This window comes from Notamacropus eugenii, chromosome 1 (genome assembly GCF_028372415.1).
Source record: "Notamacropus eugenii isolate mMacEug1 chromosome 1, mMacEug1.pri_v2, whole genome shotgun sequence".
Taxonomy (NCBI): domain Eukaryota; kingdom Metazoa; phylum Chordata; class Mammalia; order Diprotodontia; family Macropodidae; genus Notamacropus; species Notamacropus eugenii.
In genome coordinates this window covers 73868397-73889171 of record NC_092872.1, presented here as the reverse complement: position 1 = coordinate 73889171, position 20775 = coordinate 73868397, and the positions used below count along the sequence as shown (strand labels likewise).

At 39.0% G+C, this 20775-nt stretch overlaps 1 protein-coding gene across 4 annotated transcripts in view; it reads left to right on the top strand.

Annotated features, from left to right (window-relative positions):
* The window catches only part of LOC140501482 (uncharacterized), a 168610-nt gene that overhangs the window by 49406 nt on the left and 98429 nt on the right, over window positions 1-20775 (top strand). For 3 of the 4 annotated variants that reach the window (XM_072605172.1, XM_072605200.1, XM_072605190.1), the window contains exon 7: window positions 18598-18767. The exons of the other annotated variant lie outside the window; for it this stretch is intronic. In XM_072605172.1, coding sequence (XP_072461273.1) covers window positions 18598-18767 — 170 coding nt within the window. The remainder of the gene's footprint in view (window positions 1-18597; window positions 18768-20775) is intronic. 4 annotated transcript variants of the gene reach the window in all.

Below are 20775 nucleotides of genomic sequence, written 5' to 3'. Positions count from 1 at the left end.
AGTTTGTTTGACTTGTGAGTCATTACTTGGAAGACACAAGTTGGCCAGCTGCACCTTACTTTTCCTGAAAGGTCTCCTTCTAAAATTATATGTGTATTGAACTTTTGGAAAGTGAATTTTATACTCTTGGTGACATTTTTAAAAGGAGTACTTTATTATTGGCTGTGGTCGATGAGCAGTTGACAGTTGGAGTGGAGGTTGGGGCGTCCAGTTCTTGTGACTGAAACAAGAATTGTGGGTTGTTAAGAAGAAAATTTTCAAGGCTGTGGTTACATTGGCAAAGCAAACTGGAGTTCCTTTGCTGATCTCTGCTGACTGTAGCTTCTGTCACATTCTCACGGGTGAAGTCCAGAGCTAATAATTAACACCCTGTGCTAACAAAGGTGAGGGCCTCCAAGCAGCAGACAGTCGTATTTCAATGATGCCGTACAAATGTTTTAGACACCGAATGTATTGTTCTTTTGAGTCAGCAGCCTCTTGTGCCTCCTCTGTAGTCCAAAGCAAATGTCTTTTAGCAGTTGTGTTGTTATAAAGCAGACGAGGAGATAATAAGGTCATCTTTGAGCTCAGCTAAAGCCTCTTGTGGTCTGAAGGGTAATTCATCTAGCCACGAATGAGATGAACTTCTTACCTAGGCTTGGGGAAAGGATGGACTTGTATAATCTTTGTAGCATTGTGTGTGTGTGTGTGTGTGTGTGTGTGTGTATGTGTGTGTGTGTTTCAAGAAAATTAATAGAAAAAGTTGTTAGACTGTTGTCTATGTTCCAGATTAGGTAAGAAGGTGACTTAAAAAGCTATTCATGTATTCTTGTTAATAAAATTAGACCTGTGTTTCTTTTCTTGTAATTTAACTTCTCCTGTGCATTAGTCAGTATTTTAGATCCTTTAACACAGGAGTTCAGGCAGTGGGGCTGGATTAGCATTAGCTCCAGTTTGATGTGGAAGCCAGAGTTGACCTCAACATCTCATCTTCTATTTCTGTACCTTTTCGCCATCCTTGATATTAATCGTCATCGTCATCATCATCTCACCTAATTGTCCATTTATGCACCAGTTGTCATCTTAAATATTAATAATAACTAGCATTTATATAGCACTTGAGGGTTTGCACAATTCATAGATTATTTCCTTTGAACCTCACAACTACCCTGTGAAGTAAGTGCTCTTATTATCCATATTTTACAGATGAGGGAACTGAAGTTGAGAGGTTAGATTTGCCCAGGGTTCTACAGCTAGTAAGTTTCTGAGGTGGAATTTGAATCCAGGTTTTCCTCTCCTCATGTTACTTACTAGCTGTGGGATCCTGGGAAAGACTCTTTAACCTCTACCTGCCTTAGTTTCCTCATCTGTAAAAGTGGCATAAGAATGGTACTTATTTCCAGGGGTGGCGTAAAGATAAAGTGAGATCATAGTGCTTTGGAAAACTTAAAGCACTATAGTAATGCTCGTTGTTGTTGATCATGACTGTCGTGATGTTTATTATTGCCACCTAGATGCACATGCACACACACACACACACACACACACATCTGTATCTCTTCACCTTCAGTCACCTTTAGGAAAGGATCTGGTATCATTTCTTTATAACTTCTTGAGAATTCATACCCATGTGTTCTTTCCTACTGTAGGAGTTCAGGGAATGCTCTACAGGTTGAGTTTGGCTATTGAGTATGAATGATACAGCTGGTTGTACCAAAGGTTGGGAACCTGTACCCTTGCCACATGTGGCCCTGTAGGTCCTTGAGGGCTGTACTGGAGGACCTAGGGGTCACATGTGACCTTAAGACCACAGGTTCCTCTCCCCTGGCCTAGAGAATTTCTCTTAGTCTGTTCTTGTCTCTTGTTCAGTTGTTTCAGTTGTGTCTGACTCTTCATGACTCCATTCTTGGCAAAAATACTGGACTGGTTTGTCATTTTCTTCTCCAGCTCATTTTACAGACGAGGAAATTGAGGTAAAGAGGATTAAGTGATTTGCCCAAGGTCACCTAGCTAGTAAGTGTCTGAGGCTGGATTTGAACTCAGATCTTCCTAATTCTAGGTCTGGCATTTTATCCACTATACCACCTAGTTGTTTCTTTGACTATGGGATGTCTATTCTCCTTCTACTAGGTTCTCTCTAGAGTGGATATACCTAATCTGTGATCATTTTTGGCATAGAAGCATTGTTGCAGAACTTTTGGATTAGGCTTATCCAATCCATGTAGGTGTTTGGTGTTCTGTTCTCCATTCCTCACATAAGGGAGAGGGATGTGCTATCAGTTTAGTTCAACAAGCATTTGTTAAACCTGTCATGTGTCAGGCATGGGAGATGTGAAGACCAAAGATAATATAATTCAAATAGCTTACATTCTACTGGAGGAGCTTGTTATATTTTCTTTTGGGGGGGCAGGTTGTTACTATTGTAGTCAAGTTTGGAGGGAAAGAGGAGGAGGAAGAGAAGGCAAGGGAAGGGGAAACAGAAAGGAGAGAGGGAAAAGTGGTAGACTGGACTGGTGGTGATGGAAGGAAGAGAGAGGGTGTAGGTGTAGTATTCTCTTAAGGAAAGAGAATAGAGGAGACAGAGAAGGGAAGAGAGAGAGATAGAAAAAGAGGAAAGAAATGAGGAGAGAGAGCAGAGAGGGGAGAGACTCCAAATCCATCCATGTCGATGAATCCCACAACAGGGTTTCATTGAGAAGCCCTGGAGGTCTTTGTGCATTGCTGGAGGATGAGAAGGCAGTTTAGATGTAACTTCACATTACTATAGCCCACCAGTTTTTTTTTAAAGCTTGGCTGACTTTTTAAAAATTTCTTAATTAATTTTTAGTTTTCAACATTAACTTCCATACGTTTTTGAGTTCTAAAGTTTCTTCCCTTCCTTTCCCTCCCTCCTCCCCAAGACAGCAATCTGATATAAGCTATACATATATATTCATATGAAATATATTTTCACGTTAGTCATGTTGTAAAGAAGAATTAGAACCAATGGGAGAAAGGTAGAGCAGGAAGAACCAAAAATCCCTCCACAAAAACAAACAAACAAGAGACCGAATAGTAAGTATGCTTCGATCTACATTCAGACTCCATAGTTCTTTTCTGGATGTGGACAGCACTTTCCATCATGAGTCTTTTGAAGTTGTCTTAGATCCTTGCATTGCTGAGAAGAGCTAAGTCTATCAAAGTTAATCATTGCACAATGTTATTGTTACTGCGTACAGTGTTCTCCTGGTTCTGATCATTTCATTCAGCATCAGTTCATATAAGTCTTTCCAGGTTTTTCTGAAATCCACCTGTTCACCATGTCTTATGAAACAATAACATTCCATTACTTTCACATACCACAATTTGTTTAGCCATTCTCCAATCGATGAACATCCCCTCAGTGTCCAGTTCTTGGCTATCACAAAAAGAATTGCTGTAAATATTTTGGAACATGTGGGTCCTTTCCCCATTTTTATAATCTCTTTGTAGCCCACAAGTTTTGATCAAATAGTGATGAAACTTGGTCCATAGAATGTACCTGATACAGAGCTAGTGTGACACCTCACACTGGTTAAAAGAAAAGAATAGAGGGTAAGATGAACTGTTTACTAGTAGTAATACTGATGCCCAGGGTATTCTATAACCTTTTCTAGTTCTATATAACCATTCTGGTTGTAGACTAGAGTCAAGTAACATAACCTCTCCTTACAAAATTAAGTTTTCTCTGTATTCCTAAAGTCATGGTGCACAAGTGGCAGCCAAGTCTGCTAACATTTGAAGTTGTTCCTATAGTTTAAGTAGTAGAGAAGAATCGGGATGAACAATGGTGGTCATCGATAGTGACAATTTCAAGTCAACAATAGGAATAAGGATTACAATGGACAACGGCAAGGCTGAAGGACCAGGATTGGAGAGGGTAGCTCGCAGAGGGACTTCCCTGCTAGGAATTTCTCCTAAACAATGAAATGGTAAAAAAATGAAAGGGAAAACAGGAGGAGGAAAGGCCATTGATGAGATCCAAACAATCTAATAACTGGATCGGATAGCAAGTAATCTAGAAGTTGTAGGTTAACTTTTCTCATTTATTGTTTTCCTTAGTGAAAAGATTTCCTTGATTACAAAAGGAAAAACCAGTTTGAATATCCTAAGCCTCAAGCTGAATTAAAAACTACAACCCCCCCCAGGTCCAAATAACTCATTCATTTGACATATTAAAATCAAAATGTATTAAATATCTATGTTTATAAAGATGTATGAGGCATTAAAGCATAAGAGGCAGAAAGCCTACCTCATAGCTGGAAAAACATTGTTCAAGTGTCACCTTTGTCCCATGTTGACTATGTGACCTTGGGCAGGTCATTTAACCTCAGTGTTCTAGGCAATAATGGAAAATTTTTAGGTTTGAGAATAATTCCTAATCTGCATTAGTAGATTAGTTTTCTCACCAGGAGTTTGTCATACCAAAAATATTCTAGTTAAGGATTTTAAAAAAGATTCATGTATTAATGTCCTACTTTGATACCTCATTGTGGGATGCAAGTAACTAGATTTTTTTTTAAAGGAATACCAAGTAGGCACAACTTATAGAAGATTCTACCAAGTTGAAAGGTCTTTGGGTAAAGGTCCATCAGAAAACTACATCTCCTTCCAGAGATTCATAGCTAGCATATTGACCAAGAGAGTGGTGGGGGTTTTTTGGTTTGTTTGTTTTTGGTCAAGGTAACTCAAAACCATCTAAGCCTTTGAAGGCTTCTAAGGGGTTGTAGTCTTACCAGTAGAGGGCGTATCTACACCAGTAAAATCACAGATCCTTTAAGTGTTGAAGTATTTGTTTATACACATCCATATGTACATATTTTTGAATATATGTAGATATATATTTATTTGGTTATGTGTGTATCTGCTTTAAAATATGTGTGTTCTTGAGGGCAGAAACTTTTAATGTTAATGTTATACATGTGTTTATATGTATATGTGGGTAGATTCGTATTTTTAAATATAAAATTAATTTTAAACTTGAATGTTTAGTATTTATGATAAAGAAATAGCAAACTGTACATAGTGTCATGGTCTCAGAAGTCTCTCAGCCAGTTAGGAGTAAGTTTCCTTTCCACATACTCAGTATCACAGGGGAATCTTTCAGAGAATTGTCCAACTGGCATTGGAAAGAGGTGGTACGTTCAATGTCAGATTGCATTTGGTTAGTTTGGTGTTTTATTATCAATGATAATCAGCTTGCTAACCTGAAATATTTTTGGCAGGTTTTATTATAGTCTAGACTACTTCTTGGTGTTACTGTAATTATTTTAGATGAATTGTTCTTTTGATGGATTAGGAAAGTGTTACATGCAGAAGAATTAAAGTTTACATTTGTATCTATAATAGAAACAGGATATGAATAATTTGAATGATGTTTCTTCATTTGATATAATTCTGTCTTTAATTATGGCAATGACTTTTTATGGAAAATGGATTATTTTATGGCTTTTTGATCTTAGAAAACCAAAATGTGAAAGTCTAGGTCTCTGAATGATCAACTGTATGTGAAACAAGACAGGCCAATCTTTGAGCCAGGGATTTACTGTTCAATGAATAGAATATGCATCCTATTTCATAATCCAAGACATGCTACTCTCATGACTGTGTCTGTCTTATTCTACTGAATTAATAGAGTCTCTAGTTTCAGTTTCATGGACCGTCCTTTGCAACCAGTCATCCACCTTCCCTCCAACCCCTAGGTTCTCTTATGTGCTTATTACTTTCTTTTCTTTTGTAAGTTATGAGAGTTGCTTGGGGGCTCTGAGGATTTGAATCTCTTGCCTAAGGTCATTAAGCCAGTGTGTGCCAGAGAGATCTGCATCTAGATCTACTAGCCATCAGTTGCCCAGCCATGGCTGCTGCCACTGCGGTTGTTTGGCTCTTCAGACCCACCACCGGAGACCAGGCTTGGAAGGAGTTCACCCTTTCAGTTTTACACTCTCTAAAACCATGTCATCCCCTTCACCCTAGCCCCTCTCCACTCAGAAGCCCAGCGTAGGTCTTCCCTCTCTACCTCCTTTTCATGTCTTGTTAAGAAAACTATAAACAAATCAGTACTACTGTGGCTGCTGGAAAAGGCATGACTTCAGTTTGCCCTATTGTTCCACTCGCCATGCTTGCTTCTTCTCAGACTATTAATCTGTTCCTTGGCCATTTCTTCTCTATGTGTGTTATCTCCTCTGTTAGAATGTAAAATTCCTGAGGACAAGGGATGTCTTGTATTTATAGCCTCAACACTTGACATAGCATTTGGCAGATAATAAGTGCTTTTCATTTATTCATTCATTCATTCATTCATTCATTCACTAACTCATTTATTGATTCATTTCTGACTTGGAGGGGCAGCTCTTTGTCCACTATAACAGACTGCCTAATAATAGCTTGCATTTATATAGGGCATTAAAGTTTGCAAAGAACTGTAAAAATGCCATCTCATTGGATTCCTACAACAACTCTGTGAGGGAGGTATTATTATCTTTATTTTACACCTGAGGAAACTGAGGCTGGAAGAGGTTAAATGACTTGTCCAGGCTCACCCAGCTATTTAGTGTCTAAGGTAGGAGCTGAACTCAAGTCTTTCTGACTCCACATCCAGAATTATTTCCATCACTTTCTCAAGCTACCTAATTATTATTAATAATAAATAATTGATGTTTGCAGAATATTTTAAAGTTTGAAAAGTATATAAGGTACATACTTTATATAAGATGACTTTTTAAAATTACCCTATTAGGTATGTATTAACAGGTATTATCATCATCATAATGATAGCTGGCATTTATATATGCTTTAAGGTATGCAAAGCTGTTTATGTGTTATTTCATCCTTATAACAACTTCATGGAGGGTGTGTGCTGCTATTATCCTCATATTACAGATGAAGAAATTGAGGTTCAGAATAGTTGTTATATTTAATTATTTATGTGATCTTCCTTCTTTGCATTGCTCACTCCAGTAGACCTACATGGTTCTTGAGCCCAAGGGACTGTTTTACTTTTTTTGCCATCTGTCTTTGCCATCAGTGCCTTGCACAATGCTTGGCACATAGTAATCTCATTTAAAATATTTTTAAAGTTTATTTCATTAAATATTTCTCAGTTACATGGAAAAGTTTTCAAGAACTCGTTTTTTAAAATCAGGAGTTCCAAATTCTCTTTCTCCTTCTTGCCCCACCCCCCTCTTTGAGAAGGTAAATAATTTGATAATGATTATGCGTGTGAAGTCATGTACAATATATTTCCTTATTAGCCATGTTGCAAAAGAAAACACAGACAAAAAAAATCAATAAACACAAAGAAAGTAAAAAAAGTATGCTTTAATCTGCACCCAGAGTTCATCAGTTCTCTCTCTGGAGGTGGATAGCTTTTTTCATCATGGTTCCTTTGAAATTGACTTAGATTATTATCTAGATCAGAGCAACTAAGTTTTTCACAGTTAATCATCCTTACAATATTGCTGTTAATGTGTATAATCCTTTTCTGGTTCTGCTCGTTTTACTTTGCATAAATTCATATATGTCTTCCCAGGTTTTTCTGAAACCATTCTGCTTGTCATTTCATATAACAAAATAGTATTCCATCACAATTTTATATACCACAACTTGTTCAGTTGATAGCATCCCCTCGCTTTTCAATTCTTTACCACCACAAATACACACACACATAAACACACACACACTCATACACTCATGCATGTGCATACACGCATATTTTGCAAATAGGTCCTTTTCCCTTTTCTTTGATCTCTTTGGCATATAGACCTAACAGTGGTATTGCTGGGTCAAAGGGCATGCACATGTTTATAGCCCTTTGAGTGTAGTTTCAAATTGTTCTTCAGAATGGTTGGACTAATGAATAGTTCCAGCAACAGTGCCTGAGTGTCCCAGTTTTTCCACATCCTCACCAGCATTTGTCATTTTTCTTTTTCTGTTATGTTAGCCAATCTGATTGGTGGAGATGGTATAGTTGTTTGACTTTGCATTTGTCTAATCAGTAGTACTTTAGAGAATTTTAAAAGAATATATGAATATAGATAGTTTTAAGATAAGTAATTACTCTTGAGAACTGTTGTTTAAACAGATTCAGAATCACAGAACAGTGTTGCCCACTGTCTATCATGCTGTTCTCAAACATTAGACTATGAAACATTTTTCTAAAATCAAGATCACAGAAGCATAAAAGTTTTAGATCTAAAAAGGGCCTTAGCAATAATCCAATCCAGCCTTCTCATTTTACATGTGAGGAAACTGAGGCTCAGAGAGATTAGGAATAATTTATCTTTGGGCCATTATCCAATTAAATTCAACAAGTATTTATTAAAGGCCTATTATATTCCAGGAACTGTTGCTGGGGGTATAAAAAGTCTCTACCATCAAGAAAGGAATATTCTAGGTCAAGGGGTAGAGGGAAGAAAGTTGGTGCCTAGAAAAGTAAATAAAAATATGCAAAATAGTTTTGAAATGAGAAAACAATAATAAGAGGGAAATCAGATCTGTTGGAGGAAGTGGCTTGTAAGCTGAGCATTGAAGATAAAGACTCTAGGGATTCCAAGACAGGGAGGAGAAAAGAGAGAGCATTCCAAACTTGGGAGATGTCCTGTGTAAACAGCATGGATATGAGAGATAGAACATCCTGTATAGAGGGGAAATAGATCAGTTTGACTTGAGCACAGTGTATCTAGAAGTTGATTGGAGGGTGCCTTAACTACTGCTTGCCCCATAAGTAGCTAGTGATAGTTGTGATATAAAGTCTCAGATACATATCTGAGTCTGCCCAATGTTTTCTTTCCTGCTATTACAAATGTGTGCCTATATAGTTAGGTCCTTTAGTCATGACCTAATTCCCTGACTACTAAATTCATTCACACTAATCACAGTGGTTATTTGTCATAAATAACAGTTCTTATCGCCTTTGAGGTAAAAGTACTTTCTGTCTCAAGCACTTTATAAACATTACTTTGTGCATCTGAATGATATAGAGGCCAAGGCCCTCTGAGGTGGGAGAATTTTTGCAGCTGAGGTAGCTGAAGGAGAGAAATGCCTCCATGCCATAGAAAGAGCAAACTAAGTTAAAAACATCTGGGAGGTTCTTGGTTCCAGTTTTTTGATCAGGCACTACTCTCTCCTTGTTAAGTCAATCAGTGAATCATTATGTATTTATTAGGTGACAGAGATGGTCTTTTTTTGTCTTGAGTCCCTTCCCTCAAAGAACTTAATCTCTTTGGGGGGGTGCATGAAAGGGGGAGACATGTACACACTAAAAGCATGTACACCCCAAAAGCATGTACACCCCATAGCCAAAATAAATACAAAATATCTTTAGGGAAGGAGGCATACAGTTTGGGGAAAATCAGGAAAAGTCTCAAGTAGGAGGTGATGTCTGAGCTCGTTATTGAAGGAAATTAAGGCAGTGGTGAGCAGAGAGTGCCCTCTGGGAATGGAGGACAGCCTGTACAAAGGCATGGAGAGATGGAGTGTCATGGCTAAGGAACAAGAGGAAGGTCGATTTGACTTGACCATAGATGAGTGAAGGGAAGTAATTATACGAGAAGACTGGCAACGTAGGTTGGAGCCAGTCGTGAGAGACTCTTAAAGGCTTGCTCTTCTTGAATGGTGAGGTCAGCAGAAAGAGCTCAGAGTCACTCAGATAAGGCCGGTGATGAAGAGAGGCAGATTCTTCCCCTCTAACTGTCATTGTTTAGGTAGTAGCTACAGGAAAAACAATACCGATAGATATGTTGGTTTAGTGACATTTGGGCAAAATCTTGGAACTCTGCCCAAGTGTGGCGGATGTTTAAATGGGCCTCAGCTTAAAACAAAAGGTGAATGATATCCCTGAATGTCTGGAGTCAACAGTTGTCCAGTTTACATATGTTCATTTCATTTATTGAACTAATTCCTCGTATCTCAGGTGACTAGGCTTAGTGGGAGGGGACAGAGTAGTGGCTGCCAAAGTTCACATGTGACCCATCTGGTAAAAACCCCGACTAGAAATACAACCTTTCTGAGGAAGGGAACTGAGGGAGAAAGCTCCTTAGCGAAAGAATCTCTCCCTCACCCCCAGCACAGACACAATGATTTTTCTCAATGCTGCTGGGGACAGAAAACAGGCTGGCATGGACGCTGCAGAAATAATATCCCAATCTTCATCCTGTTTTCCTCATGAGGCAGGAACAAAGATGTGTTATTCTAGACTCTTGCCCCTTCATGCGTCATGTCAGCAAAGTGGTCGGGGCTTGTTTGAGGACCTGTCTTTCCAGTTGAAGGGCACTGTTTAGAAAATATTTAATGACTGGTGTAACTATGCTTTTCCTTTAGCTGTTCAGCCCTGTTCCTGTGCTCATTTGTTAAGGCAAATGAAAAAAAAAAGATTCCTAACTTGAGACCCCAGTAGTTTGCCCATCCTCTAGTCAGCATAGGAGATTTTTCTTCCTGGTCTGTGGGTCATCAGCGTTCACTCCTTCATTTGCTTAGTAGGCAGGGACAGGGATTATTTGAAAATAAGTTACATAAGAGCACAGGACAGTGAAGGAGTTAAGCAAACAGCTCTTATGCTAGAATTGGGACATTGCAAACAGAGTTTCTGGCTGCTGATATGGGGACACAGTCAGGTGCTCTGTGAGTTGGGAGGAAGAAGGGTAGCTTTCCGGATCCTTACGTTGTACAGCTGTTACCGCCTATAGCTCTGGGCTGGTTTCTCTGGAATTCACCTCTTGTGAATCAGACACAGATCAGAGGCTGTCAGCTCTGGGAGGATCATAAATTTAGACCTGGGAGGGATCTTGGAGGCCAACTTATTTGTTTTATAGATGAAGAAACAGAGGCTGAGAGAGACTGAGCCACTCGACCAGGGTTCAGTTCTTTTGTTTTACAGATGTGAAAGGAGAGCCCAAGAAAAACTAAGGGACTTACCCATAGTCCCATAGATAGTAAGAAGAAGAACAGAAACCAGAACCTGGAGGGGAATCTCTTGACTTCTAGATTTTGGCTGACTGCAAGATCCTTTTTTCATTGAGGTTAGCTAAGGTGCAATCAGGAAGAACTTATTAAGTGTCTACTGTATACCAGACCATGTGCTAGGTATTAGGAATGCAAATATGATGAATGAAACAATTCCTACTCATGAGGATCCTACATCCTAATGGGGGAAAATAACAAGTACACTTGTAAGTGTATACAGAATAAATAAAAAGAGAATAAATACAAATGAACAAAATAGACAAATATGATGTAGTTTAGGAGACACAGCTCTAGCATTTGAGAGGATCAGGAATCTTCATGTAGAAGATGGTGCTTGAGCCCAGTCTTGAAGGAAAAGAGGGATGCAGTGAGGTAGAGGTGAAGAGGGAGTATATTCAGGGCATGGAGGGATGGAGACAGGAGATGGAGTCTCCCATTTGAGGCAGAGAGACCAGGCTAGTTTGGCTGATACATAGAGTGCAGAGGTGTAATGCTAATGAGAGAGTTAAAGATCTTTCCCACCCATTCATAGGCCTGTCCATTAAGGAAAGGTTGATTAGGGGAGGGCCACACCTTTTGGTAATTTCTAAGACACTGGTTCTCAAGGGTTGTGATGCCCTCTGACTCTGAAAAGTGTATAAAGACTCTAAGGTGAGGTTTTGTTTTGCTTCTATTTTTTGGAAAAAAGGTTGGTGTGCCAGATGAGACTCTGGGTAGCCATTAAGGAACCCCCCTGGCTTTGAAAACCCAGATGTTGGTGCTTCTCTCTCTGGTAACTGTGTATGTAGGGCAGCTAGGTGGTGCAGTGGATTGAGTACCAGTGCAGGAGTCAGGAGCACCTGAGTTCAAATCTCACCTCAGATACTTGATACTCAGTAGCTGTGTGACCTTGGGCAAGTCACTTAACCCCAATTGTCTCATCCTGGGTCATCTCCAGTCATCCTGATGAATATCTGGTCACTGGATTCAGATGGCTCTGGAGGAGAAGTGAGGCTGGGGACCTGCACAGCCCTCCCTCACTCAAAATAAAGTCAAGCGCAAGTCATGTCATTATTTCTGTGATGGCATGGTCTTCTTCAACAATGGACAAACACACAACTATGTATGTATAGTCAGATAGTTATCTGTTTGTTGATCTGTGATGTATGTATTGCTTACAATCAGGCAACTAGAAGCCCTGTCTGTTGATATTGATTTCTCTGTATTTTCTCTCAAGTTCAGAGTGCTGACTTTTTCCCCGAACTAAGTGAATGAGACATGTGCTTGATTAAAGTGATTGTTGATCCCTCAAAAGTTGCCTTTCCTTTAAGAAAAGTAGATCAAAGAACCTGTGATAGTCGGCCATGCTGGATGTGCCAGGGTGCTTGCTTTTACAAGAGGCTAGAAAGATAGATTGGGGCCAGGTTTTGAAAACCTTTAGAAGTTAAAGGGAGCAGATTATATTTTTTTTCCCTAGAATCAATAGGGAGTTATTGACTGATTATGGGGAGTAATATGGTCAGAGCTGTATTTAAAGAACATCTCTGGCAACTGTGTGGAGGATAGACTGGAGTGGGTAGAGACTTGGGGTAGGGAGAACAAGAGCAATGGATTTGAAATCAGAAGATTTGGGTTCAAATTCCCCAATAATTTCTTATCATTATATGTGACCCTGGGCAAGTCACTGCACCTCTTTTGGGGGCTCTGTTTCTACAACTGAAAAATGAGGAAGGTGGACTAGATGACTTCACAAGTTCAGCTCTCAGGCTATAATCATATAATCTTTTAGCTTTATCATTTAACTTGCAGTCTCTGTAAATTTCATGATCCCACCAAAGGTTCCTTCTTTTATTTTAATATGGTAGCTCCATTTTTTAAACTTCGCAAACTTTGGTGCCCAGTGACCAAACCTCATGTTATTCAGAGACAACTTTGAATGGAGAAAAGAACTGGTGGGAGGGTAAACGTGAATTTTAAATTTGATTTTCACCCTTCTCATGTGGGTGTAGTGAGAATTGCTGTTTGGGTAGACCTCTAGTAAAACTGTGATGATTATGTAAGCATGAAACAGTTTTCTTTAGAGGTGATTTGAAAAACCAAAACCATGATGTTTCAAGGCAAGGAGCCATTTGTTTTTGGAGTCTTTCCCATGGTTCATTTTTCTGACTTAATAGAGGATTGATTTAACATTTCCTTCTAGAGGCAGCAAGTAGAGTGCTGGTGTTACAAAAACTGGAGATACCACCTCACGTATTTATTAGCTTTGTGATCGCAGACAAGGCAATCAATTGATTAATTAAGCAGCATTTAAGTTCCTATTGTGTGTTGGTCACTGTGTTTGGTGGTGGGGGATAAAAAGCCAAAAATGTATCAGAATCCATGCTCGTAGAATGGACTTCATTTACTCCTTAACTTTTCAAAATATATGTAGTCCTTATCTTACAGGTGTGTTGTAGGGATCAAATTAGATTCTTTGTGTAAAATGAATTGCCGATCTCAAAGTAGCCATCTCATTAATAGCAGTTAATTAGTATTAGTTTCTTAAGAAATCATTACCTATCTTCCTATGAAATAGTTTGCAGGGTCACTTCTCTGGTATTTTATTATAGAGAGGGCCAGAAGGGACCAACACCCTAGTATTACAGATGAATAAACTGAGAGCCAGAGAGCTCAAACGCCTTGCCTAACGTCACTCAGGTAGAAGGCCTCAGAAGTGAGATTTGAACTCAGGTTCTTCTGAGGCTCTCCAGAGCCACTTTTCCATAGCCTGACTTTTGGGTGTATAGTCACACATAGTCATCTAAAAACACCTGGGGCCCGGCTGGCATTCTCTTTCCCCACTCACATTTTGATATGTCCCATAGTGTATATCTGAGCTGAACAGATCTTTTGGATATGGTCCAATTTTCACTATTTTGTACCTTTTTAGAAGAGAAGGTTTTTTTCATTTTCTTAATTAGGAATGAATATATAACTTTGAATCTTGCCCCTGTACTACCTCTGTGCCCAACAGGCAACAATCCTGAGAGAATCAGAAGAAAATGTAGTTCCTATCTGATTTTAATGTGTAAATGTATTAGTAAAAAAAAAAAAAAAATACATAAACATGTGTGTCTTTCTAAGTTGGGTTATAGCCTGCAGGGATCCTCATGTTTGGTTTAGTGGTCCCTATTTCTATTTGAGTTTGCTGCCTATGCCGTAAGGCAAATTACTCAGCCTTTCTGAGTTTCTCTCATCTGTAAAATGAGGGAATTAGGGAGGGATGCTTTCTGAGATCCCTCATAGACTCTAAATCTGCACAGGACTTTTTTTTTTTTTTTTTTTTTTTTTTAAGAAAAGGGGCTATTAGGAGAGCTTAACCTAAGTTCCCTGAACTTACTTAAAAATATTTTTTATAACTGTGTTTCAACATAGTTTTCTTTTGTAATTTTATATATTTATCTCATGAATTTAAAAACATCATTTTGTTAAGAGTTTTATAGTCTGCCAAAACTGTCAGAAGGGTCCTTGGCAGACATAAAAAGACCAAGAACCGTGGCCTACCAGCTAGCTGATATGGAATAGAGATTATCTTTTTTTCTGAGTAGTTCCATCACTGCCTGGTTACCTGAACTGTCCTTGTGTCCCTTCTTCTCTGGATTTCTCTTTGCTTAGTGGAAATACCTTTTCCTGTGGGAGGGATGAATGATAGTGTCTGTTTTCTTTTTTAAAAAAAACAGTGAATGAGAAGGATACATACCCAAATAGATATTTTTATAGGGTTGTCAATAGAGGAAGTATGTGGAAAACTTCAGGGCTGTCTCTGTGTTGTGAACGTTCAGCCTACCTTTTAAAAAAAAACCTGAGAAGATGAATCTCCTGACTTATTGTTTCCAGAATTGTCAACTTTGCTCAGTGATGACACTGGATGTTCATCCAAAGTCAGGACAAAATGTGAGGAGAGACCACCACCAGTACAGGGCTTCCCAGCTTTGGCAAACAGGTGCTGATTTTCTCACAGAGTCTCTAAGGAAGACAGGGATCAAATGTTCTACTGGACTGTTGAGTCTATGTCTCCAAAGAACACCTGGGGATCAGTTGGATGCAAATGCTGAGTGCTTAGGGCATTCTCATGCCTGGAAAACATGTAGGCTGGAGAGTTGTGTGTTGTTTGTTGTGTATCCATAGTGAGCTAAGTGGAAAACAGAACAAACTTCTGACCTGCCCCCTGGACTTTAGGAGCTCATGTGCTATGGAACACATACACGATGTACTTATCCAGGACTTTAAATCCTCTGCACGTTAATACTTTGGGGCTTTGTTTAGCTTTTGGGTTTTTATTTATATTTTTAAGTGCGATTGCTCTTTCAAAGGTTCTAGAGACTTGATGAGATGATCAGAGGAAAGGCTATTGTTTATAGAGGTCTGGGTGGGGAAGGTCCAAATGATTTAGCATGAAGAGGTTATTTTAATGCTGCACAATTTGGGGAATCTTTAGGAGATCAAAGAAGAGAGGGTGTTGAGCACTTGAGGTAGAGCATTGTCTGGGTATGTGGAAGAATGAAATGTAAGTTTAGCTTAAGAGCCTGAAACAAAGGGGACTAAGTAATTCATACAGAATTTTTCTCTGGAAGGTGGATGGGGGTCTTTTAGGGGAGGGTGTCTTACTTGATTGTAATCATATTGTACTTGAAACTTCATTAATGCCTTTTGTTGTATCAGTGATTTCATTGGTATAGAGAACTTTAGTTGTGGCAAATATCTCCTCCATTAAAAATGGATGAATAAAAAAAATTCTTATTTAGCACTTAAATACGCTGTCTTAAGCATTGATGATACAATAGAAAATCGACACAGTCCCTTCTCTCAAGGAGCTCATATTTGGAGAATGGAAGACAAGGCATTTAGAAGGACAGAGGCAGGGTAGATGGCAAGATCCAGGGTCCCAGAGGACACACTGGCAGTAATGGAGAGCAAGGTGGGATGGGCCAGGGAATGTATCAGGAGGGCACAGGAGTCTAGAAGTCAGCAAATAGTCTGTAATTTAGTCTCAGTGATTGTGGGCAGCAAGAGTCTAAGAAACTTGCCCTTAGTCACAGAGTTCGTAGTATGTGTCAGAGAGAGGCAGCGTTTGAACCTAGGTCTTCTTGACTCTAAATCAGGTCCTCTGTCTACTTCATTTTCCTTAAATACAGATAAATGGTGTTCTTGCCAAAGGAACCTTCTAATGCCCGGAGGGCAAAGATCTTTTTTGAGCAGCAGTAAATATTAAAATGAGCATGTAGGTAGCTCCGGTGTGGCCCACAGCCTCTGATAAACTAGACTTCAGAAAAGCTTTGGACATTAAGTAAAGAGGCTGCGGTTGGGAAGCATATGTTATTATTTCAGTAGAGTGATTTCAAGAAGAGGTCATTTGAACAGAAACTTTTATGGGTTGACTAGAATTCTGCAAGTCTGCTTTTGTGACCATGAAGGTGAATTTGAATTTTGCCGTTTTTATAATTTATAGCTTTCTCTCTTGCAGCAGATCCTTGGAAGATACTTTTGGGATATATGGCTCCAGAAAAGATCATCCAGGGCAATTCATCAAGCTCAAGTTCACTCTGGGGTCGGGGGTTGGGGGTAAGAGGCATTAATGAGCCACATTCTCTTGATTAGATATATTTTTTTAATGAATTTAGAGCTTTTGGAAGTTTGCTCTCAGAAGGCAAAAGGATCTGTAATGAGAGCTAAGCTCAATTATCAATGACCTTCATGTCAGACAACTGAGCTCATCATTGGTGCTAATTATAACAATCAGATTGGTAAGGAGGATGCCCGAATCACAGCTTTTGTAATGTTTCATTTAGGTGTTCTATCATATTTGTGCTTCAGTGGATTCATGGAAACTCACATAATAATAGATTCTTAGAGTTGGCAATCCCCAACTGAAGAATAAATCTTTGGAAAAGGTCCTTTGACAAGTGGTTGGTCTGTTTTCATTCATTGGTATTAGGTTCCCTTTGGGTATCTTCCATTTAAAAGGTTAATCTCTGACTTTGGCAACAGAGGAGGTGAGTTGAAATTGGATTTGTCACTGCCTGTGTTACCTTAGGCAAATAACTTGACATTTCTAGTCTCATTTTCCTCCTCTATAAAATGGACTAGATGGTCTCTGAGATCTTGTGTAGCTTTAAATCTATGATGCTGTGATGAGATCCCTCAATCACTGCCCTAGGGAATTGTGGTATCAATTCTGGTGATTACATGTCAAGGGCAGGATGGGAATGTAGGCTTCCTGACTCCAAGTACAGGAGTCTATCCACTGTGTAGGATTTCTAATGTTTATCCAGATGATAATACTGTTATAATCAGTGATATGCCGGTAAATATTTAACACCTGGCTTGGGGGAGGGAGAATCTATGCACAACACACTTTTAAGTTGAATCTGCATTATTTATGCGTTTTCCATCACTTTCTTGAGTCCAAACAGTGAAGCAAACAATAAATCAAGCCCCGATTTGTAGCCTTTGCTGATATCTAAAGTGTAAATGCTTACACTGGAAATTTAACAATCAGCTCTCAAGGGGCTGGTGGAGCTGGCTTCAGCACACCTGGATCATAATAAGCACAACAGTTTTTCATTAAAAGCTTGCAGTGTGTGAAAGAAACTAATGGACTTTATGCTGATAAAGCAAATAAAAAGAGTGAAATCTTCATGACTTTGGAGTGGCATCATAATATTCCTGCAGTCGCTAATTGTCACTGTCATCAAATTATAGATCTTGGGAGTTGGAAGGGACTTTAGAGTTCATCTATGCAGCCTAAACCACTTATTTTGCAATGAAGAAATCTGAGAAGCAGAGGAATGGGGCAACTTCCCCTAAGATACACATCTAGTTAGTATGGAGCCTAGGACCAGAATCTAAGTCACTATATCAGGTTGCCTTTCATCAAAAATTTATTCATTGCTTTACTGTACCAGACTGGAAGTTTAAGACATAGTACCTGATCTCAAGGGGCTTATATTCTAGATGAGGAAGCAGAATATAAATAAAGAAACAGCAATAAAAAGTATTATATAATTAACTGAGAGGCAGCATGTCTTAGTGGATAGAGAGAGTCTGGTCTCAGAGACAAGAAAACCTGGGTTCATGTCCCATCTCTGACCCAGAGTGGGTATGACCTTGGATAAGTCACTTAATCTCTAATGATAAATGCTCTAGAGTAGACTATCAAACTTGAACCAAATTAAATTGCAATTGGAAAATATTTAACAAAACAAATAAAAATACAATAAAACAGATCAAGTTAATTGGTGGTTTTCTAAGCACGCCTCTAATCTGTTTATCTCTTTCTATTTGAGTTTGAGACCACTGCTCTAGGGAAGTCTGTAACTTGCACAGAAGGTGTTAACCTATACTGGTGGAGGGAGTGCCTGCGCCTGGGAGTTCCCTATACCAATGAAATCACAGGTCCAGTTCCTCTCCTTCTATGATTAATGTAATGTCAGAAGTCATTTCCTAAAAGAGCTAATTCATTTATCAAAGTCAGAAATGTATTATTTTCTTGTCTGATGAACTCTAGCATCAAACTTCTCAAACCAGTAGAACAATTTGGCTCAATGATGGACCTATGAATTGTTATTTGATTCTGATATCTTGGATTATTTGGGGCACCAAGGAAAGGTTTTCTTTTCCCAGGGAAACGAATCCACATTTCAGACTGCTATTCCTTGAATGACGATTGGCTGGTCACCTTGGGGCGCCATCATCCCCAGTCTCTCACTCTGCATCGTTGCCATGATGACATTCAAGCCATCACTGATCAAGGATTGAAGCAGTTTTTTCACCACTGTAGAGAATCTCTCAAGGTATGATCTTTGTGTACTACACTCATGTCAGAGTTAGAACTCTTCAGGAGGGATTCCAAGTGCTTTAAAAGATTATAGTATCTTAGATTTAGAGTTGGAAGGGGATTGTTGTGGTTATTTCACACAACCTCCTGCATTTTACCGATGAAAAAATAAAGACCCAGAGAAATTTAGTGACCTGATCAGGATCACTTGGCTAGCAGGTAGTCAAGGAAGTATTTGAACTCAGGTCTCAAGTCCAAGTCCAGAACTCTAGCTACCACACCTCCCTTTAAGCAGTAAGTCCGTGTAATTCCAAGATTGCAAAGTCACTGTCTGGTGTCTTTGTACTGACATCTGAAGTGGGAAAAATGATATATTCTTAGAGAATCAGCTGAGGCATTTAAAAGAATGGCCAAAGTAGACGGATGCCTTCAAATGGAGTCATGAAATTGTAGATCCTAGCATCAAAATGGACTACAGAGATGACCTATGAATTCTAACTCTTACCTGATAGGATCATAGATAGAGTGGGAAGGAACCTCAAAGGCCTTCTTGTGCATCTTTCTCATTTTGCAGATGAGGAAACTAAGTCCAAGAAAGGGCAAGGTGCTTGCCCATAGAGAGTGTCCAAGCTGAAATTTGAATCCAGTGTTTTTGGTTCCCAATCCAGTGGCCTTTCCTCTCTGCCACATTGACTTCCATGCAGTACTGTTCTTTTTGGTTTAAACTGCTTCAAAGTAAGCACTTAAAATGCTTTTTTGATTGACTGGATCTGTGCTTTCACTGGCCAGACAAACTTCTTTGTGAGAGAACTCTCTCTACCCATGCGCTTTAGCAACTTATCTATAACTTGGTTGTAGAGAGTTACCTGAGGACTGAGAGGGCAAGAGATCTACTCATGGTATCCCAGGTAGTATGTGTCAGAGGCTGGGCTTGAGCCCAGGTCTTCCTCTCTTCAAGGCTGACTCTCTTTCCACTATACTATACTGCCTCCAGCTAATCTCCACCTTCCCATGACTTAGTAGAATACCTTGTGACTTTGTAATAAGGAATTAGTCTGGTTCTGGACTTACTGGCATCAACCTCTGATTTCTGATATAACCATACAAGGGGGAAGAACCAAAAAAGGAAAAAAAAAAGAGCCACAAGGGAGAAAAGCAATTAAATTTGCTTCGGGATTGGCTGGTGTGTCAGTGACTCATTACGTCTACTTTAGGAAATCAGTCAACTTTTTTTTATTGTTTTTTGCTCATCCATGCTTCATTCAGATACTATGGTCAATTGCAGGTCTAGGTTAGCCATTTTTAAGCCTGATCAATTTCTGGAAAGTATTGGAGGAAATTCACTCAAATCTGCAAATATGGATAGTGAGTATCTATTGGGAATGAGGCTCTGTATTAGATGCTAGACCTTTGACTTATCTTTTTCAACCTTTTTCATGAAATGAAAAGGCCTTTTGCCTTTAAAAACCTTCCTTTTCAAAAATTTACATTTAATAATTGACATGTATATAGGCTTTCAAGGTGTTTTAGGTGCGATGTCTCATTTGAACCTCATAACAACCCTGTGAGATAACTGCTATCGCCATTCCTATTTTGCAGATAAAGAAACTGAGGCTTAGAGAGATTAGATGACTTGCCCAGGGTTGCATAGATAGCGTCAAGTAGGTTTTAAACCCAGATCTTTCTGACTTCAAATTTGATATATCAGACATATATTTTGTCATTATTCATAGGATATCAGAACATAGTTTATCAGTTCCTAGACTTAGAGCTGGAAGAGATCTCTGAGGTCATCTACTTCAGTCCCCAATTTGGATAGCAGAAGAAACGGAAGCCAAGAAAATGGAGGTGTTTTGTCCCAGGTCATTATGCTTCAGATAATTGCAAGCCCCTTTTATTTTTCTTTTTATATCTTGCAGAAAAAAGTCAGAGTTTTTCAAATATTAAAAAAAATAATTTGGAGACAGATACCAAGATCTTTTCAGCTGCTGCTGTTGCTATGTGTGGATATATACATATACGCA